The sequence below is a fragment of the Protopterus annectens genome, chromosome 13.part0, assembly GCF_019279795.1.
Source record: "Protopterus annectens isolate FY-2018-M chromosome 13.part0, PAN1.0, whole genome shotgun sequence".
Lineage (NCBI taxonomy): Eukaryota > Metazoa > Chordata > Ceratodontiformes > Protopteridae > Protopterus > Protopterus annectens.
The window spans coordinates 1,351,251,591-1,351,278,818 of record NC_056747.1 but is presented as its reverse complement, the minus strand read 5'-3'; the positions used below and the strand labels follow the sequence as shown (position 1 = coordinate 1,351,278,818).

The following is a 27,228-nucleotide window of genomic DNA, read 5'->3' as shown; positions in this document are numbered from 1 at the left end:
AAGATGTAACACAACTCTTACATTGGCATTAATATATACTGACATTAACACTCATCTTATTTCACCATTTAAATAATTTGCATACTAATTTATAGCTAAATAATCTGATAATGATTCTAACAATACTCAAATTGCAATATCATCAGCATATTTAGATAAAGTTATTAACTGACAAAAATGAAAACAGAAGGTTGAACAAAATAGGGCCTAAAAGGGGCTTCTGTGGGACACCGGTAGTAATCTGAAAAGTGGCCCTGAATTTTAACAAACTGTCATTTATGTCTAAGCCACCACCTAAATCATTCTGTAATATAAGGATTTATCTAATGCTTTACCAGGGAAGTTATTATCGCCGCAAGATGGACACTATCAAAAGACTTTTACAGATCCAAGTATGCAACCCCCCACACCAAGGCCATTGAGTAAGGCTTCACTAACAGTTTCATAAAATCCATTAAAATTAAAAAATGTGGATCTTTTTCTCACAAAACGATATTGCTTAAGATCAACTGCTGGTATATGCTCATGGATATTTAGATGTGATAATAAACACCTCTCCAAATCCTTGCCCATAAGTGCTATCATATTTATTGGCCATTACTTAGTAGTATCCGTTCTTATGCATTCCCAGCCTCCGCTGGACAGGAACAGTGCTGTCACTAACAGCCTATTAAATAATGAGGTTAAAAGCTGTATCAGTAAAGCTTATGAAAAAACAACCTGGTAAAGAATGACTGAGATACATATGCAAAACGTCAACATATGAAAAACAACACCAGTAACCAGAGTCAGCAGTCGACGCAGAGAGGAGAATGATGAATCACAACAAAAAGCTTGAGTGCTTTTGTCAGAGTATATTCAAAGACTTTATCAGAATAACAATCACAGGTAAATCAGAAATTTAAACTTCCTCCCCAAACCACATGATCTGTAACAACCAATGAAACATGTAGTCAAGTTTAAGCTACTAACACCACATAAAAATGTTAAAATCTAGCTAAACTGTAATATACCCTAAACCAAAACTTTTTACTATCAAATTTTCGAATCTAACTCCGTCGACTGCACTTTGTTAAAACCCATTCCTAGGTTGGCTTTTGGAGTTCCGCACTGCCGTGTTCGACTTTCCATGTTCGAACAAAGTGCAGTCGATGGAGTTAGATTTGAAAATTTGATAGTAAACCACCAAAACACAATTATAAAATGTTAGAACATCTGTGTGTCAAGCACAATATAATCGTAACTTAATTACACTTGCAATAGAAAGAGATTTGGCAAGTCCAAGATAAGTACAGGTAATCTGACAAACAAACTCTCTAAACTCTCTTAATTCAGACTAAGGTCCCCCCTCCCCCGCAGATTTTCTTCCACTCTATCAACCCCCCCCCAAAAAAAAATAAGAAAACTGTGTGTGGCATTTATTTTAATGTGTTTGTACAAAGAATTACTATCATTCATAAGTTTAATGTTGTACAAGTGTTCGTCAACACACTCTCTGAATTTCCTTTGTTTTTCCCACATAAAAACATTTTCATTGCTGACATTAATACATATTCAAAAGAAGACTGAGATGGCATGCAGGGGGAGAAAAACAGAAAAATCTTGATACAAAGGCCAAGAAAATTGCAACTACTCTGTTTATTTGTCTGCAATTTGTGTGTGTGTCAGCACTTGAGAGCTGTTGTCTTTGCAGCCAGTTACATTTCCCAGGTTGCATGTCCCTACCCTACTGCTCATGGGGAACCTTTGATGGGGAGACTGCTCCAAGAGTGGACTACATAACTCAATTGGCACTATGAAGACAGACTGCTCCAAGAGTGGGCTACATAACTCAATTGGCACTATGAAGACAGACTGCTCCAAGAGTGGACTACATAACTCAATTGGCACTATGAAGACAGACTGCTCCAAGAGTGGGCTACATAACTCAATTGGTACTATGAAGACAGACTGCTCCAAGAGTGGGCTACATAACTCAATTGGCGCTATGAAGACAGACTGCTCCAAGAGTGGGCTACATAACTCAATTGGCACTATGAAGACAGACTGCTCCAAGAGTGGGCTACATAACTCAATTGGCACTATGAAGACAGACTGCTCCAAGAGTGGGCTACATAACTCAATTGGCGCTATGAAGACAGACTGCTCCAAGAGTGGCTACATAACTCAATTGGCACTATGAAGACAGACTGCTCCAAGAGTGGGCTACATAACTCAACTGGTATTATAAAGACAGACTGCTCCAAGAGTGGGCTACATAACTCAATTGGCACTATGAAGACAGACTGCTCCAAGAGTGGGCTACATAACTCAATTGGCGCTATGAAGAAAGACTGCTCCAAGAGTGGGCTACATAACTCAATTGGCGCTATGAAGACAGACTGCTCCAAGAGTGGGCTACATAACTCAATTGGCACTATGAAGACAGACTGCTCCAAGAGTGGGCTACATAACTCAATTGGCACTATGAAGACAGACTGCTCCAAGAGTGGGCTACATAACTCAATTGGCACTATGAAGACAGACTGCTCCAAGAGTGGGCTACATAACTCAATTGGCACTATGAAGACAGACTGCTCCAAGAGTGGGCTACATAACTCAACTGGTATTATAAAGACAGACTGCTCCAAGAGTGGGCTACATAACTCAATTGGCGCTATGAAGACAGACTGCTCCAAGAGTGGGCTACATAACTCAATTGGCGCTATGAAGACAGACTGCTTCAAGAGTGGCTACATAACTCAATTGGTACTATGAAGACAGACTGCTCCAAGAGTGGGCTACATAACTCAATTGACGCTATGAAGACAGACTGCTCCAAGAGTGGGCTACATAACTCAATTGGCACTATGAAGACAGACTGCTCCAAGAGTGGGCTACATAACTCAACTGGTATTATGAAGACAGACTGCTTCAAGAGTGGCTACATAACTCAATTGGTACTATGAAGACAGACTGCTCCAAGAGTGGGCTACATAACTCAATTGACGCTATGAAGACAGACTGCTCCAAGAGTGGGCTACATAACTCAATTGGCGCTATGAAGACAAACAGTGAAGCCACGATATGGGAATCCTTTAGCGAGGTGCATCCATTATACCAATGCAAGCATCTCCACATATGTGGAGGGAATATGCTCCATGCATCGGAGATAAAGAAAAGAGCTAGACATTAGGAGGACATTTATGGTTCAAAAAAGTTTTTATTATTTTCCAACAAGATAATATTGAGAATTTACAAATTCAATAAGAATAAATTTATATTACCTATTTACAGTATATACAATTGGTGTACAAAAAGGAAGCAATCTGTTATGAGAATTTAGTTAGGAGGACATTTAAGGAGAATGCAAGACTGCATTTAAAGTGGATTGTTGAGAGACAGCCTTACAAGACTATCTGCAAATATATAGAGCTGAGTATATTTTTCTGTATTATTCTGTATTATAGAGCTAAATTGTTGCTTAGATATCTGTTGTCTTACTGCTCTGCAAATATACAGAGATCAGTATATATTTTTTTGGTTTTATAATTTGCACTCTGATTCCTCACATCTCTGTTGAAACTTTTCCCCATCCCCCCCCCTCCCTGTTCTTGCTTGTATTTTAAATTTGGTGGCTTTTGCAGTGCCTGCCCCACTGTAGATTTGATCTAGGACACTTCCCCAGTCCCATCTCTTTACCGCATTCTACCTAATAAACCCTTTCTGCACTTGCTTTTAGTCCTTTTTAATTTAATTACATTTGTCAAACTGTGTGTGGACTAATATTGCTACATACTCAAGTGTGCCAGCTTGCACTGCATGTGAATTGTTTTTACTTCTGTTTTTGCTACTTTTCTGAAAAAAAAAAAAATTGTAAGCCTGTTTCCTACCTTTCCTGTAATTAGTGTTCCAGATACAGATTTGCTGTATCCAGGACTATTTGTAAGCTTCTGAGCCCCCAAGCCTTTCTGTGTTGGAGGGAAGCCTTCTAGCTTATCAGTGGGAGTGGTAAGCACTAGGTAACCTGTCTACCACATAAGGAGTGGTTCTGGCCCAGAATTTGTAGTTATTGGCCGTTTGGGCGGTCTTCCATCTCTCTCAACTTTCTGATTTGAAGGCCTGCATTTACACTTGTTTCTGTCCTGTCACTCCTGGGCCCATCTCATTTGCTCACTCAAAAAAAAAAAAAAAATTATCTGCTTTTACTGTATTTGTGTTTCTTCCTACTTTATTTTGCTTTTGCATCATCTTAAAAGTACTCAATTGTATTTATTACTGCTTGGTGTAACTCATTCTAAGCCTTTTAGTTTAAGCACTTGGGCTTCAGACCAGTTGTTTTACATTAAGAAGGTTTGTGGTCTGCACTGTTGTGGCAGAACAAGTAGCTTACATCCTTCTAAGTTGGGAACTGCTGATTGAGGGCTCAGTGTCTGTTATTCTAAAAGTGTATTAATTCTGGTTTAAGCACTTGGGCTTCAGGCCAGTTACTTTACATTAAAAGGGTTCGTGGTCTGCACTCTTGTGGGAGGAGAGGCTGGACTCTGCCCTTCTGAGCTGGGAATTTCTGGTTAAAGGCTTATAGTGCCTGCATATTTGAAATGCTTCTTACTGAAATTGGTACGTACACCTTGTTTGCTGTAGCATAGACTAGATCCAGGCCTGCTGAATCTAGCTTTGTTTGTATAACTTGAGCACTAATCCAGGTATTCTTTAAAGTATTAAATTGTATTTATTACTACTTGATAGTAACTTGATTAAAGTGTAGCTATCATTCCAAGTCTTTTGGATTAAGCACTTGGGCTTCAGACCAGTTGTTTTACATTAGGAAGGTTTGTGGCCTGCACTGTGGTGGCAGGACAGGTAGCTTACATCCTTCTAAGTTGGGAACTGCTGATTGAGGGCTCAGTGTCTGTTATTCTAAAAGTGTATTAATTCTGGTTTAAGCACTTGGGCTTCAGGCCAGTTGTTTTACATTAAGAAGGTTTATGGTCTGCACTCTTGTGGGAGGAGAGGCTGGACTCTGCCGTTCTGAGCTGGGAATTTCTGGTTAAAGGCTTATAGTGCCTGTATATTTGAACTGTTTCTTACTGACATTGGTACACCTTGTTTGCTGTAGCATAGACTAGATCCAGGCCTGCTGAATCTAGCTTTGTTTGTATGCTTGTTGTTTGTTTGCTTGTTATTTCCCTGAAACGCTAATTCCACCTAAAATGCGGCTTTTCAGCACTTCTGTGGATCCAGTTATTTTACATTAAAAGGGTTTGTGGTCTGCACTCTTGTGGGAGGAGAGGCTGGACTCTGCCCTTCTGAGCTGGGAATTTCTGGTTAAAGGCTTACAGTGCCTGCATATTTGAACTGTTTCTTACTGAAATTGGTATACCTTGTTTGCTGTAGCATAGACTAGATCTAGGCCTGCTGAATCTAGCTTTGTTTGTATGCTTGTTGTTTGTTTGCTTGTTATTTCCCTGAAACACTAATTCCACCTAAAACGCGGCTTTTCAGCGCTTCTGTGGATCCCTAGTGATATCTGCATTGCTTACTGTACTTATTTCCTTGTTTCACTTGAAAGAAGGCTACTGTTTGTCGTTTTTGCATTTAAGTTACCTGTAACACATTGCATTTAAGTTACCTGGCACTTGTTCACTAAAGCAATTATATAAGTCAGCACTAAAAAATTAAAAGCACTACACCCTCACAAACTCCACTTGAGTACCTTGTTCCCCATTGGCCCTTTTTTTTCAATTATAAAGGAATTCCCAATACTATTCTGGCATGTCCAAAGGTCAGTTGTCAATCTCCTCTCCAGTCCAGCTGGTGAATCTGGGAATCTTGAGGCAATGTTACAACTGCCTCATGTACACAGACAACCCTCTCCTCCTCCCAACAAATTCCAACACATGTGAAAGATGCAACCATATAGCCATACTGGAGGCTAAGCTCTCTCAACTCAGCACTGGCGAAACCAGTCAGGAGGAGAAGGAAACCACACTCACTACAATTCCAGTCTCACATAGACCTACCATGACAGCAAACCAAATACATAAACACACAAAAACATACTCGGAGGCTCTAAATAAAAATCTGCCTAAGCAGCAGAGACCTCCAAAGCAGACACCCAAGCAACCGCTACCCCAAAACAAAACACGTGCAACACATAGCGCACAAAGCCAGTGTGCCGAACAGTCACAGGCCTTAAGGCTAAACAACACACCTGATACACTTGTAAGAGGTGACTCTATCGTCAGGCACACTGACGTCCCGCTCACCAGGCTGAACAAGGAGAAGGTCACGGTGAGCTGCCTGTCGGGCGCTAGGATCCGCCACATAACACAAGCACTCAGGTTACTCCAAGGCAAGTACAAATATGACTCAGTCATTGTCCATGCTGGTGTGAATGACCGGAGACGTACCTCCCAGGACTACATGAAAAGAGACATAGAGGAGCTCTCTTGAGCATGTAGCTCAGGCCGGTATGACCCTGACCTTGAGTAGCATCTTACCCTCACCAAGAATGATGCCACAATATGAAGACAAGATGATCAATTTCAACAATTGGCTTAAGTATTGGTGTCATTCAAAGGGGATCCAATGCCTGTCAGCCTGGGATGACATGCTCGACAAGCCATGATGCTTTGCTAGGGACGGCTTGCACCTGTCACTCTTGGGCTTTTGGATATTGGCAAAGGCTCTTGCTACCCCCATAGTGCCTTTTTTAGGCAAGGCTCAAAAGACAAACCCACCTCCATAGGTATCACAAGGGATAAGAAACTAAGAGTAATGCTACTCAACGCCAGAAGTCTAAACCTCAAGATGCATGCACTCGAAACTCTCCTTAGCATGGAGAACATCGATATCTGTGCAGTAACAGAAAACTGGTTCAAGGCTCCCGAGAGCACCCCAGCACTACCAGGTTATACATCATACCATGCTTTTCAGCCCCAAAACTTGGACCGAACCACAAAAGGAGGGGGAGTATCAATATTCGTCAAAGATACCCACACTTCCAGGTTGGTGGCACAGCACGAAGCATCAGAGACTATCCATGTGCAACTAACAGTGGGTAAAACTGCCTTCCAGTTTATAGCCTGCTACAGACCACCCTCCCAAACCCAGGAACCCCACTCTGCCTTCCTGAAAACACTGGAAAATATGAAGGTCTCTCCAAACACCATTATACTGGGCAACTTCAACTACCCAAATATAGACTGGGAGCATTACTCTAGCTCCAACACCCTAGCCCAAAGGTTCGTAGAATTTACAAATTCAAATGCTATGGAACAACTTGTTACCACTCCCACAAGAGGGGAAAACATACTAGACCTGATCATCACCAACATGGGGACTCTATGCTCCAGACCAGAAGTGTATCCCTCACTGGTAAGATCAGACCATAAACTAATCTCACTGGATATTCACATCCCGACTCCACCCACTGCCCTGAAAACCACAGTGAAAAACTCATCTAAAGAAAATTTCACACTCCTCAAAACTGAGGTGGAATCCTTAAAAGCCCCCGGGCCTGTGGAAAATATGTCCCAGACTGCAGAATCCTTTGTAAACACATTCTATGAACACCTTCAGGAATGCATGGATCATGCAATCCCAAATAAAACCAAGACCCAATCCTCCAAAGGCAGACGTCCTGTCTGGTGGACCCCAGCCATAAACAAACTATATAATAGAAGGAGGAAGCTACTACATGATAGACCAAAAACCCAAAAAGGGAATGCATCTCTGATCAGTATTGGCAAAAAACTACGGGCACTCATAAAATCGTCTAAGGCCAGCTTCGAGAGAAAAATTGCACAGGACACTAAGGATAATCACAAGGCTTTCTTTAGTTATGTTAGGAACCTGGGTGGGAATTCCCAGATATGCTCAGAATTAGTCCAAAATGACAAAAAATACACCGAACCCACAGACATTGCCAACATCCTAGCTGACAGGTTCAGCGCAAACTTCTCCCCACCAAAAGGGCAAATATCTATCCCAGCAGAATGCTGCCCCCCTGACATCTCAGATGCTCAGGTAAGAGCTGCCCTCTCCAAAGCAAAACACACAGCATCAATGTGACCAGACGGTGTCCCGGGCTGCGTCCTACATGAACTCCAAGAAGAGCTAAACCCAAACATAAAACTACTGTTCAATCTCAGCCTTACTACAGGATATGTACCCAAAGAGTGGCATACAGCAACAGTGGTCCCTCTCCACAAAGGTGGTGCTTCAACGGATCCTGGAAACTATCGTCCCATAAGCCTGACTAGCTTGGTCTGCAAAGCTATGGAAAGGATCATCATGGACCTCAAAGATATTGGGGACCTACAGACACTGGATCCTACCCAGTTCGGCTTTGTTAAGGGCAGATCCTGCCTATTAAACATGGTTGATTTCTTTGAAACAGTCACCAAGGCCATTGACGAGGGGAAGGTGGTCCACACAGCCTACCTGGACATCGCAAAAGCCTTCGATACAATACCCCACTCGGGCATTATAGATAAGCTCACCAGCTTAAATATAAACCCCTATGTCACTAGATGGGTTGCAAACTGGCTCAAGGACAGAACCCACATGGTTAGAATTGCTGGAGCTATGTCAGACTCCAAACCAGTTACAAGTGGCGTCCCACATGGCTCAGTCCTGGGACCTCTCTTGTTCGGTATATATTTCTCGGAGGTACAGGCCAACACAGAAGGACTGTGGCTGACCAAGTTCGCAGATGACTGCAAACTGGTGCCATAATCGACTCTCCAGCCGACACAAGCATCCTCCAAAAGGGCCTCATAGAAACAGACAACTGGTGCCAGAGCCATGGCCTCAAGCTAAACGCCAAAAAGTGTATAGTCATCCCCTTTGGCAAAAACAAAGTGCCCACAAATTACCACATAGGTGGTAATCCATTAAGTACAGAAGAAGTAATTAGGGACCTGGGGACCCAAATTGATAGCAATCTCTCATTTGACAACCACGTGGCCAAAGTGGTTAGAAAAACATTTTATATAGCCCACCTAATCATGAATGGATTCACATCTAGATCAGGGGAGGTCATCGTGCCTCTTTACTCATCCCTCATCAGGCCCATAATTGAGTACAATGCCCCTTTGGGATATACCTTACCAGACACCTGCAGCAACTGGAAAGACCCCAAAAGTACCTCACCAAGAGGATCAAAGGGCTCAAACAGATACCATATGCTGCCCGGTTAAAGAAACTCCAGCTCTACTCAGTGGCATACCGCCTGTTCAGAGGCGATCTGTGCCTGACGTATAAAGCCATGTCCAACCCGGAATTAATGGACATGCTGCACCTCAGAAAATCCAAATCCCATCGAGCTACACGCTCGAGAGACTTGAACTTCAGCACTGAAATAAATAGGACATTCTGGAGGGACAGATTCATAACCCAGAGGCTCCCTTCACTCTGGAATAAAATCCCAGTCCAGGTTAGGCAGAGTCCCTCATTGACTCTCTTCAAGAGTAATCTTGATGAGTGGATGGGAGATCGTAGGTTTACCCCGGGTATCACTTCTGTGTCACTGTTAGACAGAGGCACAGTATACTAACCTCGAAAAAGGGCATAGCAAAATTATTTTAAAATGGGTGGCGAAAGCCAAACACACTCTGGTTAGGCTTATAAATGCCCTAGGGCAGATAGCCTAGTATGAACCTATGAACAAATTAAAAACGGTATATCAAAGTAAGATTTTTATTGTATCTTGTGCATGAGAAAGAGATGAGCAGCAGCAATGTCCGACGTAACAAATTGAACACATAAAAAGTTCAAAACAAACAAAAAAACTATAAGAGAATCTACCCATTGATTGAAAGAATTGTAAAAAGTAACTATCTTACTGTAACACAAGCCTTATCAGAGAAGGGAAAGCCTAGCAAAACCAACTATTACATTTTCAATGAAGTCAAAAAAATGTACTGGCATACAAGGTCATTCCCATCTTATCTGTGTTTTGGAGGATGAACCCCAATAGCTGAACATGGAACTGCAAATTTCAGGTAGCAAATAAGATAAGGGAACATGGGAATGTCCTTGAAGTACTGAAGATAAACTTATTTCAGAAAGTGAGATAAATTTGGCCTTAATGTGCTTTAAAAGCTTTCTCAAGCCAGTGTTTTTATCTAAAAATTAACCTTCTATTACTTGGTATACGAGTCTCGAAGTTCCAGGTTCAGCTATTAGGGTGCAACCTCAAAAGCACAAATAGGTTCATAGATAGGTACTAGGCTATCGGCCCTAGGGCCTATACAAGCCCAGCCAAAAACGTACCCTGGCTTTTGCCACCCAAGAAAACAATTTTCCTGTGCCACTGTCGAGCAGAGCCACAGAAGTGATCCCCGGGGTGAATTTCCTATTTCCCATCCAATTATAAAGATTTTTCTCGAGTACTAATGAAGAGCTTTGTTTGATATAGATAGGTAGTTTATTCCAGAGTATGGGAAGTCTCTGGGACAGGAATCTATCCCGCCGGCATGTTCTGTTTATTGTGGTGACAAGGTTTAGGTCCCTAGAGTCTGTAGCTCAGAGGGATTGGGATTTCTTTAAGTGGAGCATGTCCAATAGCTCTGGGTTTGACATAGCTTTGTATGTTAGGCAGAGATCGCCTCTGAGTAGGCGATATGCAACAGAGTAAAGCTGGAGTTTTTTGAGACGGTCTGCGTAGGGCATCTGCTTGAGGCTGGTAATCCTCTTTGTGAGGTATCTCTGCTGCCTTTCCAGTTGTTGTAGATGTCTTGTGAGGCACATACCAAAAGGGGCGTTGTATTCTATAATAATGCATCTAATGAGTGATGAGTACAGGGGAACAATGACCTCTTCTTTCTGGATGAGAAACCTTTTGTGATGAGGTGTGCCACGTAGAAGGATTTCCTGACTAGTGTGGAGATGTGATCATCAAAGGAGAGACTACTGTCCACCTATGTCCCAAGGTCTCTTATCACACTTTCGGTGTTAAGTATACTACCGCCTATGTTGTAGTTCATGGGTACAGAGTTTTTACCAAAGGGGATGGCAATTCACTTTTTGGCATTGAGCTTGAGGCCATGGTTTTGACACCAGGCATCTGTCTCAGTGAGGCCCTTTTGTAGGATGTCCACATCGTTAGGAGTTTCGATTATGGCTCCTAATTTGCAGTCATCTGTGAACTTCGTTAGCCAAAGACCTTCTGTGTTAGCCTGTACTTCAGAGAAGTAGATACCAAACAGGAGAGGACCCAGGACTGAACCCTGTGGTACTCCACTTGTCACTGGTCTGAAGTCAGATTTGGTGTCTGCTACTTTCACAGTGTGGATTCTGTCAGTGAGCCAGCTGGCAACCCATCTTGTGACATAGGGATTTATACCTAGTTTAGTGAGTTTATCTATAATTCCAGAGTGGGGGATGGTGTTGAAAGCCTTGGCAAGATCTAGATAGGCTGTGTGAACCACTTTACCCTCGTCTATGGCTTTAGTGACTGCTTCAAAGAAGTCCATCAGGTTTAGGAGACATGATCTGCCTTTTACAAACCTGAACTGGGTGGGGTCCAGAGTTTGGAGATTACAAATGTCTTTGTTTATAAGTTCCATGATGACATGTTCCATGGCCTTGCAGACCAGGCTAATGGGGCAGTAGTTCCCGGGGTCCGTGGTGGCTCCCCCCTTGTGGAGTGGGATAACAGTCTCTGTGTGCCATTCAGCGGGCACAAAGCCTGAGGTGAGGCTATGACTGAACATGGTACTTAGGTGGGGTGCCAATTCGTTCTGTAGTTCGTGTAGAACGCAGCCTGGGATGTTGTCTGGTCCCATGGATGAGGTGTTCTTGGCTTTGGAGTGTGTGGATTTTACCTGTGCAGCCGTGATTACAGGAACTCTGCATTCTTCCGGTATAGAGATGGGCTCTTTAGAGGGTGAGAGGGGGCTAAAGTTAGCACTGAATCTATCTGTCAGGATGTTGGCAATATCAGTTGGGTCTGTATATTTAGTGTCATTGTGCTGTAACTCAGAGCAGATCTGAGTGTTGCCATTGAGATTCTTGACATAGCTATAGAATGCTTTGTGGTTGTCTTTAGAATCAGTGGCAATTTTGTTTTCGTAACTAGCTTTGGAGGATTTTATCAGGGATCGCAGCTTCTTACTGAGGCTGACCAAGGAGCGCCTCCACTCATGGGATTTTACTCTCTTTTGCAACAGTTTCTTCCTTCTGTTGTACAGTTTGTTTATGGCAGGGACCACCAGATTGGCTTACTTTTTTTGGAGGATAGCATCTTGGTTCTGTTTGGGATAGCACGATCCATGCACTCGTGTAAGTGCTTATAAAGTGCAATTGTGTAGGATTCAGTAGTAGTAACTGTATTGTCCATCTGCATGGGTGTCATGAAGTTCACCACTTCTGTCTTAAGAAGCATGAAGTTGGCTTTGGAGAAATTTTTTACCGTGGTTTCCTTAATGGGGGGTGGGGGCAGGATGTGGATATCTAGGGTAATTAGCTAATGGTCGAATCAGACCAATGAGGCATTGACTTCAGGTGTGGAACACTGGTCACTCATGTTGGTAATGACTAGATCTAGGATATTGTTGCCCCTGGTGGGGGTGGGGATAAGTTGATCCAGGGCATTGGAGTTTATGAATTCCAGAAAGCGTTGAGCAAATCGCCCATTATTAGGGTGTTTGGTTGAACCCTAATATTTTCCAGTACATCAATAAAAGAGGACTGGGAATCCTGGGGCATGGTGGGGGATCTGTAGCAAGCTACAATTTGGATTGCAGTTTTGCCCAGAGTTAGTTGCACTTGGATAACCTTGGATGCATTATGCTGAGCAACTAGCCTGAAGGTGTGGATATCCTTAATGAATATGGACACACCTCTGCCTTTGGTGTTCTGGTCCAGATTACATGGCTGAAAAGTGTGGTATGAGTTATAGCCTGGTAGTGCAGGGGTGCTCTCTGGAGCCTTGAACCAGGTCTCAGTCACTGCACAGATATCGATGTTCTCCATTTTAAGGAGTGCCTCGAGTGAGTGCATTTTGAGATTTAGTCTTCTAGCCTTGAGTAGCATCACCCTCAGTTTTTGCTTGCCTTTTCCTGTTACGGTGGTGAATTTGTAATTTGAACCCTGCCTAAAAAGGCACTATAGGGATGGCAAGAACCTTAGCCAGTATCCGGAATCCCAGTGGTGACAGCTGCAGGCCATCTCTGGTAAAGCATCGTCATCCCAGGCAGACAGATACTGGATCCCTTTAGAATTACACCAGAAGCTTAGCCAATTGTTGAAGTCAATCATTTTGTCCTTCTACTGTGGTATCATTCTGGGCGATGGCAGAATGTTACTCAGGGCTAGGGTCATACCTGTCTGGGCTACAAGATCGGAGAGCTCTTCCATGTCTCTCTTTTCATGTAGTCCAGGGAGGTACGTCTCAGGTCATTCACACCAACATGGACAATGACAGAGTCATACTTGTACTTGTTGTGGAGTGACCTGAGTGCATGGGTTATGTGACGGATCCTGGCACCCGACAGGCAGCTGACAGTAACCTTCTCCTTGTTTAGCCTGGTGAGTGGGACATCAGTCTGCCTGACTATAGAGTCACCTATGACTAGTGTGTTGGGTACGTTGTTTTGCCTTATTGGCTGTGGTTGAGTGGCACACTGAGTCTGCGGGTTATGTGTCATTTGGGTTGTGTTGGGGGTGGAGGTTGCTTGCATTTCTGCTTTGGAGGTCTCTGTTGCTTGAACAGATTATTGAGAGCCTCCGCGAATGTTTTTGTGTTTCTATGTGTGGATTTTGATGGTGTAGATTTAGTGAGACTATGTGATGAGTGTGGTGTGGTGCAAATGTTTACCTTCTTCTCATGACTGTCAAGTACAGTCTTGGTTAGAGAGAGCTTTACCTCCAGTTTTACCTTCTTCTCATGGCTGTCAAGTACAGTCTTGGTTAGAGAGAGCTTTACCTCCAGTTTGGCTAGATAAGTGCATCTCTCACAGGTTGTAGTGTTGGGTGGTAGGAGGAGAGGGTTGTCAGTGTATGAGGCAATTTCTACATTGCCCCAAGATGCACAGATTCATCAGACAGACAGGAGAGAACACTGGGAGCTGACCCTTGGACATGCCTGAATAAAAAACTATTTTCCTCTAGATAAGTGAGAAAAGTGAGTACAAGAGCTGTTTTTCTCTAAGCAAGTGAGGAAAGTAAGTACCAAAACTGTTTTCCTCTAGGTAATGAGGAAGATTGAGTGCTATAGTAATTAGTAGCCTATTTAGTGCTTACAAGTTCTGAACACGTGCTGAGCATGAATAAGCAAATTTAAGTGCTAAAACTAAGACTCTGTATCCGCACTAGACGAGTTACAGGACAGAAACAAGTGCAAATGCAGGCTTTCAAATCAGAAAGTTGAGAGAGACGGAAGAGATTGCCCAAACGGTCAATAACTACATTTTCTGGGCCAGAACCACTCCTTATGTGGTAGACAGGTTACCTAGTGCTTATCACTCCCACTGATAAGCTAGAAGGCTTCCCTCCAACACAGAAAGGCTTGGGGGGCTCAGAAGCTTACATAATTTCCGGATACAGTAAATATGTATCTGGAACACTAGTTACAGGAAAGGTAGGAAACAGGCTTACAGTTTTTTTTTTTTTTACATAAAAGTAGCTAAAACAGTAGTAAAAACAATTCACATGCAGTGCAAGCTAGCACACGAGTATGTAGCAATATTAGACCAAACAGTTTAAAAAATGCAATTAAATTAAAAATGACTAAAAGCAAGTGCAGGAGGAATGTATAAGATGGGAATGTCCTAATATCCTACAGTCATCACGCTGCACTCTTCTCAAAAATCAGGAAGAACATCAGGCATCATTAAGGCTTAAAAATCAATAGTTTCTACAGCTTAATAAGCCATCTGGTAAGGCATTCCAGATTCTTTTACTTAGGATAACATTTCTTGGTTAATTTAAGATACCAGAAAGTGTATCATGTTCACACCCTGGTCAGCCTGCAACACTTTTGGTTCCAATTTATTAACAATAATCTATAATCAAGAACATCAGCAGAATACCAACAGACAATTGTTTGAACTTACTCTTTGAGGCAGGATCTTGTCAGCCATCTTCCTTCTTTTGATACTACAAGAAAAATGGACATACTGTAAGTGTTTCCATGCAAACAAGGCATTAAGTTTACTGACTACCTGTGAAAGACAGCAGAAAGAATATTTTGTAAAACAGGTTGGTGTAGTGATACCAAAGAAGGGCACAAGCACATTTGGTAATCGCTATACCACATCTGTGAGAAGATACAGTTACTGTAGTATAACAAACCAACTTCTAGTGCTGAAAGTCAGTCATTGTTCTCACCTAGTTCTTGAGAGTGTCCCTGTCACAAACCATTATAAATTTACTCACGTGCTTCTCACCTGGGTTTGCAGGTGCCTCACAAAGTGAAAATACTGCTGCCAATACCATTTTAAGTGATAAACTCTGACAGACTCTTGTATTACATTGATAAAGGAATGACATCTGCAACTTAATAAATGAATGGAATCCCAAACAGTACTAATGTTTGTAATACTTGGGGGATAAGACAGTTCCTTTGCAAACATTTTCCACAAACTAGCCCTTCAGCTTTAAGTGTTTTGTGAATCAGTGTACAAATGTTTGGGTCACAGCTTCACATACATCTTTAGCTAGAACTTTCTAGTGTATAAAGAATTAGCAGAAGCCCTGGCAAATCAAATATGTGCCCTTTAATAAATCTTGTTCTCTGATAATACCACACCACTTCAACAAGGTCCTTTGAAAGCCTAGTTTACCTTGCATATAGAAAACTAAATCTGGTCAGTTTGTCTGATGTCTTTGATAATACATACACAGCTTCCAAGTTACTGGTTAACATCCTGGATCTGCTAGCCTAATGGTACACTAGGATAGTGCTCTCATTATAATCCAGCCAATGAGATGGAACACTGGCCCATACACAGAAGAAGACAAAAGGTATGGATGGGAATGAACAGTGACACCTGCTCACTCTCAGAGGGAGGAAGTTGACAGACATGTCCCAGGGGGCATAAACTTCTTTAATCCTAGGCGAGGACCAGAGATTGAGCAACAGCCATTAAGTTAAAGTTGGTCAGGGGTGCCTGACAGGCTAAGAAGCACCAATTGCACATGCTCCCTGTGCACTAACTGTGTGTGTAAGGAGGTATGTTAAGATGTACAACAAAAACTCCCTGATGGATGCTTGTATAGTGCAGAAAGAACAGCCAAAACTCAGCAAGATGGTCAGCAGACTCATGGAGTTAAAAACATAGCCTGGATGTCTGTAAGAAATCTCCCAATTATCTTCTTGCAGTGGAAAGCTCAAAGCCTTAATATTACTTACCAAAATAATAGAGCTGGATGAATGGATGAACAGATTCTCTCATCAACAAAGGGAGGAATGCCATTTCAGCACCTGAAACTTTCCAGGCTACTAAACACCTCCCCTTTTAACTACAGTGTTCTGCAAAGACAGTTGTCTGCTGCTCTGAGGTAAAGTGCACAGAAGTAGGACATGGACAACAAATAAGGAGACCTGGACCACATCAATAAGAAACGAGAAAGAAGAGCAGGGTCGCTACATTAGACAGGGTGGATCTGCAACAACAGATGTATGATTACGATAAACTTCTGTATCCGATACGATAAGGTCTATCCTTGCCAAGAGCAGGACAGAGTCTGAAGTTTATCCTCCCTTACGATACAAGTTTCACTGCGCTCTCTGTCACATCTTAGCTGTACTACTCTGTCTAATATTACTCCTGTCATTACATACAGTGAAATGATTGTCCTTTTTTTGGCTTAACTTACTAACTGCACTTCTTGCGGCACCTTATTGAAATTAGCACTTTTGTTCTGCTAATTGTTCTGTTAGTGAGTTTAAACACAAACAGTATTTTGTCTTGTTTGTTTTCTACTTTTGTTCAGTTTTGATTTGCTGACTGCAGTGGTATTACGTTTATTACTGCACTGTTGTGTCTTGTTATGTACGGTTACTCAGTGTTCTCTGTTACTCATACTAGATATACAAAACATTTTTTACTTATCTCAGTAACTGACTCTGCTTTTTGATTAGTGCTGTTGCATTTCTGCTTGTTACAAACTACTGCAGACTTGTGACATTTAACACTACTGTCTACAGCACTGCGCGAGACTTAACACTACTGTCTACAGACTCTGCGCGAGACTTAACACTACTGTCTACAGACTCTGCGCGAGACAAGAGTACAGACTACATATGTGACATACTTTACTTCGCTCTCTGCTATAGAGACAGTATGCTAAAACATTTGTTTTATAGTTACAGTACTTGAAACTATTCATTTCAGATCATCTGTAGCTATTACATTTGCTGCACACAGATTCACTGAGTTAGACTATCTGCTGATCATTGTTTTTACTAGTTGGAGACCATATTAGCCTATTGGGTAAAGCCATTTGATTTAAATTTGCTATGTGTTATGGATTACCTTCTCCTCCTCCATCACTTACAAATTCTTTTTTTTTTTTGCACTTGTGAATACTGCTCATATTCTTGTATTCTTTAGCCATATTTCCACAATATCACCTTTTCCTAGTCCCCACTGCTTTACACCAAGAGTAGGTTATTAAGCTATTCTGTTTTCTCCTGCTCCTTCATCTGCACCGGTCATTATCACATATCAAACATATTTCCTTTTATTCTATGAACACCCGTAGTATTCTAAACAAAATTTGCGAAATCCATGCCTGGATAGCCATCCACACCCCTGATGTCATCACCCTAACAGAGACTTGGCTAAAACCCCAAACCTGATCACTCCCGGTTATAAAATACTCCACATAGATCACCAAAACAAAAAAAGAGGGTGGCATAGCCGTCCTCTACTCCAACCAACTCACTCTTACAAGTATTATGAAACCGATCCTTTCCTTTTCTCCTGCTGAACTACTGACAGATAATCTTAAAATCAATGACCTCACCACTATCACAGCAGCAGCCATCTATATTCCTCCAGGAGACAACATTCCTCTGCTCGAAATTATTCTTTCATACTTTTCTCAACACATCCCCAATGACACTATCCTCCTTGGGGATGTCAACATTAACTGGTTAACTCTCAGTAATCCAAACTCTAATACTGATATTAATTTATATGGCTTTACTCAGCTAATCTCCCAACCTACCATACAAACAATTCTCACACATCTAGTACTCTTATTGACTGGGTACTTGTATCTAATCCTTCCAAATATCATAACCCTGAAACCCTACCAAACACCCTGAGTGATCACTCCCCTATAAAAGTGCTTAGGTTCACTCCCACTTCTCAAAACCTCCTAGGATTTACCTGTTGCAAACTCTCTAACTTCCATCCAGAAACCTTTAATGCCCTTCTCTCTAAAGTAAACTGGAAATTCTTTTCCCAATTCCCACTAGAATTAGCAGTCCTAGGTTTCAGCTCCACCTTCCTTAGCATCTTAGACTCACTTGGTCCTCCTCGTAAAGTCCGAATTAAGCCCACCGTATCTCCGTGGCTTTCAAAAGCCACTCGTACCCTCATGATACCTAGAGACAAACTATGGAAAAAATGGTCACAAACTAAGCTCTCTGTAGACTTACAAAAATATAAAGAACTCAGAAATCTGACAAACACAAACAAAGATAAAAAGGACTTCTGTAACAAACCTCCCACAGCCCTAAAATATAATCCTAAAAAATTCTGGAACTCTATTAACCAGATATTACATCCCGGTAATCTTAGCTCCCCCAATCCATGTCCAGACAAGACATCTGAACAAACTGCCACTATCCTCAATACCTATTTTATCGATTCAATATCTAAGCTACTCAATACTAACCCAAACTCCTCTACTACTAACATCTCCAACGTTTCTGAACCTACTCCTAATACTATCTCCTCAAATACCTTCTCCCTCAAACCTGTACCTACTAGCTACATCAAAACTCTACTCTCTAAATTAAAACCATGCTCAGCATCAGCTGACAATATTCCTTCCACTTTTCTTCTACTACCAGCTGACTCTCTTGCTCTCCCTGTTATCTATCCTAATTAAATCGCTCTATCTCTGAATCTAAAGTCCCTTCCATCTGGAAACAATGCTACTCTACCTATACACGTAAAGGAGGTAACTCCTCTGATATCTCCAACTTTAGACCTATCGCTATCCTCCCCCCTCTCTCTAAAGTACTAAGAAAATATATTCATAAACAAGTTATGCAGTATCTAATACAGGAAAATCTGCTTACACCCACTCAACACAGCTTCAGACCCAAACATAGCACCACTACAGCTCTGTTATCCTTCCTCAACACTGTCTCTACAGCCATGGATGACCATAAACTTATTTCTTGCCTATTCTTGGACCTCTCAAAAGCTTTCGACACTGTCTCACACTCTCTTCTGCTGCACAAACTGCATAACCTCAACTTCTCCTCTGATACTGTTGCATGGTTCTCCAGGTACCTCACTGATGGATCTCAGTTAGTGAGATGGCACTCTGCACTCTCCCCTCCTCTTCCTATAAAAATGGGTGTACCTCAAGGGTCTATCCTAGGGCCTTTAATTTTTAATATCTTTACTAATCAGCTCTATACCTCCTGTCCTCAGTCATCTTTAGTGCAATACGCAGATGAGTCTACAGTCATCACCACAACCAACTCTCCCTCTAAGCTCTTCTCAGCTACTCAGGCATCTTTTAACTTAGTTGAAACATGACTCTCCAGCAACCAGCTCATCCTTAACCCTAAAAAAAGCTGTTACTCTTCCTACCGAAAAAAGTTCAACAATATTAAACCCTCCTTCTCCATACAGTCCCTTAACACTCTCATACAGGTAGAATCCAGCACTAAGCTCTTAGGCGTAACCATCGACAATCAGCTTAAATTTGACTTGCATGATAATGACCATCAAAAAGACACATTCAAAACTAGAACTCCTTTACCGTAACAATAAATTCCTTACCTCTGAAGCCAAGATTACTCTCTCTTTTACCTACCTTCTACCCAGTCTAATGTACAATTCTCAAATTCTCACAAATCTTAACTCAGCACTCCTGACCAAGCTCAAATCTACCTACAACAAGGTTGCTAGATTTGTTGCCCAACAAACCTACAAATCCCATCACTGTATCTCTAAAACACCTAAACTGGCTTGAATTACCCCACCAGCTTCTTCTTTCTCAGCTCCAGATCATCCATTCTGTCCTATACCAGCCTTCCTACTGCCCAGCACTATCCCCTCTCATCTCCCATTATTCTCCCTCCAGACCTCTCCGAAGCTCTAACCAAGACCTACTACAAATCTACAAACCCAAGTCTAAAGTTGGATGCAACATGTACAGCTATCACCCCACTATTGACTGGAATAGGCTCCCACTAGAAATCAGGACCCTTACACATCCTAAATAATTTAAGACAGCCACCAAAGAGCACTTTAAAAGTCACTGGTCCTGCCACTGCACTCTCCCTCCTTAAACATCCCCCATTTCCTGTACCTTAATCTACTTTCTGCCCTTAACTCACGCTTCTCACTAGCCCTCTCTAATCTTCCTTGACTACTCTTTCTACTGTCTCCTAAAACCTATTAAGCAAATTGCCTCAGAGAAACATTCTATTGTAATTGTCTTGCCTTCATGCAACTACATTATGATAAAACTGGGTTTTTGTAACCACTTACCCCAAAAACTATATTCATCTTAATGACATATTTATTTCTTTTTATACATCTTGGAGCTTTGCTATACTCCTGATTATTGACACTGTAGAACACTCTATTGCTACTTAATGCCTTATAATAATCCTGTAACATTGCTGTTTTATAATGAAAATTGTATAATATGTCGGAGCTTTTCTCCCCGGGCCTCTGCTGAAAAAGGGCTCTTCAGCTCAGTCGGACAATCCCGGTCAACAGATTAAAATAAAATAAATAAATAAATTATGGAATCTGTCGGTTTTTGCCCCTTCTCTATCCAGCTGGCTACTGCTAGGTGTTTTTAAGGCAATGCTGGCCAAAAACCCTGTATTGCTGCCTCACAATGACTCAGTAATTGACAAGGTATAAGTACTTATCTAACTTGAAGGCCATCTTCTCACCTTGGAACAACACAAACAGCATCTCCACTAAACCAACTTATACTGAAGTCATTAAGAGAAAACACCCTGCATGTCCCATTCTAAAGGGAGAAAAACCTCAGCTGTTACTTCACACAGCAACACACCCATCTTCACCAATCACAGCCACATAGAGCACACACCTCTAAGTCACAAGGGTGCAGACTCCATAATGTTTTTAGTAATAGATGGCTATTGTCAGGCTTAAGGACACCACCCACATCTGGCTGGATAAGAATACGGCAACACTTCGCTGTCTTTTTGGAGCCAGGATCTGGGATGTAATAAGGGGTCTTTTACCCTGACAAACATGATTATAATCAGATTGTGGTCCACATGGGAGTGAATGGAGGCCATTGGCACCTAGTCAGTGCCCACCCTAACCCTTCCCTCCCTTTTCGAGGGGCAGGCAGGCCGGTTATACCAGGCTTGAATTTATGAACACTCAAGTTGTCCAGACCATTTTTAAAGGTGGACAGTATGTCCCACTACTTAACTTGGACAAAACATGTTCCAACGAAGGGGTAGATGCTGTGTGACAATCTATCCCTTCACCTTGTTTTATTTATTTGTTGCAGTAGATTCAAATCTGTGCCCCTGGTGTTAGCCAGACTGTCTGATTTATTGAGATACAAGAGTTCTTGTTCTACTGGATCTCTTATAACCCTATAAGCAAAGCAAAGCTCTCTCCTAAGGAGTCTATACAATACAGCATATAGAGATATAGCCTTTAGTGTCACTTGGTTGTTCAGATCTTTTAAGCCTTTAACCTTTTTAGTTAAGAACCTCTGGGATCTTTCCAATAGCTTGATTTGCTTAGTAAGGTAAATCCCAAAAGGGGATGCATACTCTATCAAGGTCTAATCAGTGTGGACTACCAGTAGGTAAGGACTTTGTTTTAGAGGAAATACCTTTTGCCATGAGCCGTGCAAGCCAAAAAGATTTAAATTGGAATTGCCAAGCTAATACATTTGTCCAAGTGGGGGAATAGCTTGTAAGCATAACTCCTTGCAGTATCAACGTTTTGGAAGATGCTGTTGTACTCAAATTTGGAGACTTTGTCATGGAATTGTAGGGTATTTGTATGCTTGAGGTCCCTGAATTGTGCGCTATATTCTTCTAATGATTTGGAGATTTTGAAGGAAGTTTTGGTTTTTGCAATCCAATTTAAATTAGTTAGGGCGACAGCTTCGGGAAGGTAAATAGAGATGCTAATTTTGTTAGGACAAGGTCAATTATATTGCTCTCTAGCGGTTTCCTTAACAACTTTGTTCAGGGAGTTCCTGTTTATATAATCATAGAATTTTTGTGCATATCCTACCTTGGTTGTACATGTCCCTGTTTTATCATTGGATAGCTAAAGTCACATAGGATTACAACATTCCTAATTACAGGGACCTTATCAAGAATATTTAGGACTGTTGTACCTTTTCCAGATGATCTGACAGCTGATCCTATTTAGCGTTATTTGATTCTCTAGAAGCTCTGCGCGTGCATCTCTAGGTATCTGTCTTGAGGTAATGTGGTCACTAAGAAATATGGATATGGCCTCACAGTTTTCTTCCAGCCCATAAGAATGGTAAGCACAACACCGAGGACAGATGCTCAAACCAGGTTTCCTTAACAACACACACACGAATGCCTGAAATGTAGGAGGCCCTCAAGGTCCAGTAGTTTGTTGTTTAGCCACCTTGATAAGGCCCAGTGGTTTGTTTGTTTGGGAAATTTGGTCGAGGAGGGTGCATTAGCTGTCCCTGCCTAAAAAAAGGCACAATGGGAAAAGAAAATCTTTTGCGGTACGCATAAACCTTAGAATGAGAGGTGCAAACAATCCTTGGTGAAACAAGTACAGTTGTCAAATGTCTCATCCCATGCTGATACGTACTGGACCCCACCCCCCAGAATGACATCAGGTACTTAACTTACAGCCAATCATTTTCTCTTTATACTTTGGCATCATTCTTGGTGATTGAAGGAGTCCCCCTCAGTACTGGGGGGGGGGGGGGTTCCTGCATATCCCTCTGGTTACTTCCAACACAGAGCACTGCATATCCCTCTGGTTACTTCCAACACAGAGCACTGCCATGTCGTAATCTTACTTGTCCGGTTTAAGCATCCTTAGGGCCCTTGAAATGTCAACAATCTCGTCTCCTAAAAGGATGACCCCCTGTCCCCTGCTTTTGTACAGTCTCGTGAGAGCGGAATCAGTGTGTGCCGTTATGGAGTCGCCAATCAGTGATACATTTCTATTTGTGTTTGAGACTACAAATATAGGATATGCTGTTTCATGGTGTCTTCCAGCTGTGTTTTCAGAAATTAATCTTGTTCTTGTAGTGCCTACTCAGACAAGGATTTCTTTTACGTTTTGACATATGATAATTTAGTACAAGTATATACAAACTGTGGTGTAGGTGAGTGATGCTCACAGGATGGGCTTGTTTGTGAGACAGTGGCCTCGAATTTGGCTAGGTACTTGCATCTCTCACGTCAGACAATGGTGGGTTAAGTAGCCGATCGTTATCGGGGAGTATCAGGCAATTCTTACACTGTCTGCCCAAGTGTAACGAGGCAAGCAACAGAGGGAACACTGACTGGCTGACCTTTCAAGGATGCAGGGGTGTAAGAAGAATAAAAGATGATAATAGCATTGTTACTACTAAATTAAAGTATTGCTTCAAAGAAAAGTAATAAATGCAGAATAAATTGGTTCTTGCACTAAGAGCATGCAGTAAATACTGTAATCTAGATTGGCTATGAAGTCAGTTTAGCAGATATTAAGCAAAAATAAGAAAAGATAAATTTTCAGAAGCATGTTTAAAGTAATGATTCAAGATAAAATAATAAACGTAGACTAAGTTTGGGGCAAACATCAAAAACAGGATTTATACTGTAAACATCCTGGTCAAGGCTGGCTAGAGGTCACATGTAAACATCCTGGTCAGGGCTGGCTATGAGGTCAGCTGTAAACATCCTGGTCAGTGCTGGCTATGAGGTGGTCATCTAGGAAGTAAAACATTGTGCTGGTATTTTATTCTTCAGTTTGTGCAGCTCTTAGCAGAATGTGGGATTAACTGTGGTTTCTAAGACAGAATTTGAAATTGAAACTGTCTGTATCTGTCTAATACAGCGTTGCGTGGTGCTGTGCGGAGTGTCACCTAACATAGTTAAACTGAATGACCTTAGGCGCTTTACCCAGAGGGCCATGTAGAAGGATATAACTGAGCTTGCTATGCATGTGTAACATACTGGTCTTGAGTGATACTTTGCCATCTCCCAGAATGATGCCAAGGTTCAAAGCCCAGATAACCGGCTATGTAGCTGGTGTCATTCTAGGAGGATCCAGTATCGGTCAGCTTGGGATGAGACACCTAACAAGCCTTCCTGCTTTGCCAGGGATGGTCTACACCTCTCTTGCCAAGGCTTTCACATTCTGGCTAAAGCCTCTGCCTTTTACTGCCTTTTTGGGTAGATTCCACCTGCTGGACATTCCAACTCTTTTTAGGTGCATCATCACATCCTCCTAAAGTGACAATACCACTCCCATAACCTGTCTGTTCATCTTGCCCAGCTACTGTTCATGGTTCTGTCTTCACCAATGCACAGGGCCACAAGGATCACCTGTCTCTGTCCAGTATATAGTCATTATCACTCCCATTAAATACAGGTGAACAAGCATGGCCTCATTATTTCTTCCCCCCCCCACCAGTTCCTACAGAGCCTGGGCCTTACAAATGAACCCAGACCATTTTGGCCATTGTTAGGGCTTCACCTCTTTACTCCAACACAGCTGGCTTGCTTTCAATGTGTGAAGACTTTGGCACATACTATCGGATCAGTGAGTGTTAACGAACATTGGCACTGTGTTTGCTACGAGTCCCTGGAATGCAAAACATTTTGCAGAAAATATGATTCTCAAACACTGCATGCTAATGAGGCTTACTAGTGATGTATGACACTGGATAGATAAACATAGTGGCCAATATGTTTATGCAAGTGTTCTGAGACACTGACATATACTAAAATAATAATGCACGACTGTGCACATACATTAAAGTAATAATGCACGACTGTGCACATACATTAAAGTAATAATGCACGACTGTGCACATACATTAAAGTAATAATGCACGACTGTGCACATACATTAAAAGTAATAATACACAATTGTGCATGTGCATATCGGCTTTTACCCAAGGTTTGTACGGTTTGATGAGGAGGGCAAAGCTTGAGTGATTAAACAAAGTCAGCTGTGGGTAAATCCCAATACACTTATGCACAGCTGTCCGTTATTGCTTTTATACAATAACATTTTTAAGATAGAAATTGCTTACTTTTCTTAAGTAATACTATAATAATGGCATAAGGAGACTTCTGTCTTCTTTTGCATTGTCTTTGCTATTCTGATGGACTGCGCATGCATATGGGGGCTTACATTCCCACACCTGCACAGAACATCATTGCAGGAAAAGTGACAGAGAAAACAGAATTGCCATCGCGGTTTTAGTTTTTTAACTGTTAAAACAGACATTTACAGGGACAGCACAGAAATATGAGGAAAATCAGGTACGTTTCTGTTTTGGTTTTGCAGAATATTCCTGACTTTTTCTCATATTTTGGTGTGTGCCTCAGTATATGCCAACAGAAAAGTCTGGCTGCTCAATCATACTTCAGTGGCTGGACTGCCCAATCAGTGTGCTTGCTTTTGAATAGTAATGATCTGTTACTGTATACAAAGGGTTAGCTACCTATACAGAGAAACAGACAGAAAGTGTATTTTTCTGACACCAAAAGGTATGTTCACTTATTGATTATATCACGTCTCCTGTGCTGCATCACATTACAGTCTTGTACATATACAATACAGAGACCTACAGTGTTTCAGCCATGTGGTGTTGTTGCCTAACACTTCTGCATGAAAGTGGCAACCTGTATATTATGATACTGCCTATATTTGTGAGGCTTTCTTTAAAAAACACTATGTAGAAGATATTTAATTGTAGTGCTTGTTATGGGCATCTTTTGTGGACACTGATGCATGCTTTTTCCTTATGTGCATATTATCTGTAAGTAAGTCATGTTCATATAAAGCTGTTTGCGGTCAACAACTGACCATACTTACAGGCTGCATGCCCTGTCCATCCCAAAGTAGTTGCGTATCCCTTTGTCTGTGTACAAAAAGTGAATCACTGAGTGCAGATCGGTATAGAACTAAAATAAACATACTCAGTTTTAATTTTCTCTATATGTGTGAGTAGGTGTGCATATGTATGCACATGTGTATAGACACACACACATGTGTATGTATATCTGGAGAGATGGGGGTGGAGAGAAAGAGACACACAGACGGACACATTCGTATATAGGTGTGTGTGTGTGTGTGTGTGTGTGTGTGTGTGTGTGTGTGTGTGTGTGTGTGTGTGTAACCATAGTGTAAGCAAAGCCAACATGCAATGTTGTACATTACCTATAATGCTGCATAGTGAATGGCATAATTCACACACAAAGCATTCACAAGTCAGTTACACTACCCCATTAATTACTCCAAAAACTTGAGTGCATCGTAAGATTTTTTCAAACTCCATCCAGTATCTGCAGCTGTATTACAACTTACATGTTAACATCAGCATCTGTATAGACATACCTTAAAATTAGTAACATGTTGCCACTGATTATGTTGTTAGTACTGGATAACACTAAAAGGACACAATGTATCTTAAAATATATTCTAACTGCTGTACTTCTCTACCCCTCAGGAAAAATTAAGTTACTCTACAGTACTTCATGGAATAAAAATCTACAACACAAAGTCAGGAGAGTTAATCTCCTTTCAAGAATCTTCTCGCATGCATTACACAAGCAGCCAATCCCATTCCCCTGGGATGCATCTCATTACTGCCCGGAGGAAAATGGCGGAGCCCAGAACTGAGAGCTCACTCAATACAGCATACAACCAATTACCATGAAAGACAAACAATGCCCGCTGAAGTCAGCAAAGCTTTGGCAGAGTTAGGATTGTCTGCACCCAATCTGTGGAAAACAAAAGATCAGCTTATCATTCACCTTAAGTAGAAAGGGGTCCACAGAGAAGTACCATTTGGCTGGCATCCAAAAGAAAA

The 27,228-nt window shown here is 41.7% G+C and overlaps 1 protein-coding gene across 1 annotated transcript in view; it reads right to left on the bottom strand.

Annotated features, from left to right (window-relative positions):
* Positions 1–27,228, bottom strand: part of SMARCD2 (SWI/SNF related, matrix associated, actin dependent regulator of chromatin, subfamily d, member 2) — a 654,116-nt gene that overhangs the window by 551,668 nt on the left and 75,220 nt on the right. The window contains exon 3 of the mRNA XM_044055380.1: positions 15,045–15,087. Within this exon, the coding sequence (XP_043911315.1) occupies positions 15,045–15,087 (43 nt within the window). The remainder of the gene's footprint in view (positions 1–15,044; positions 15,088–27,228) is intronic.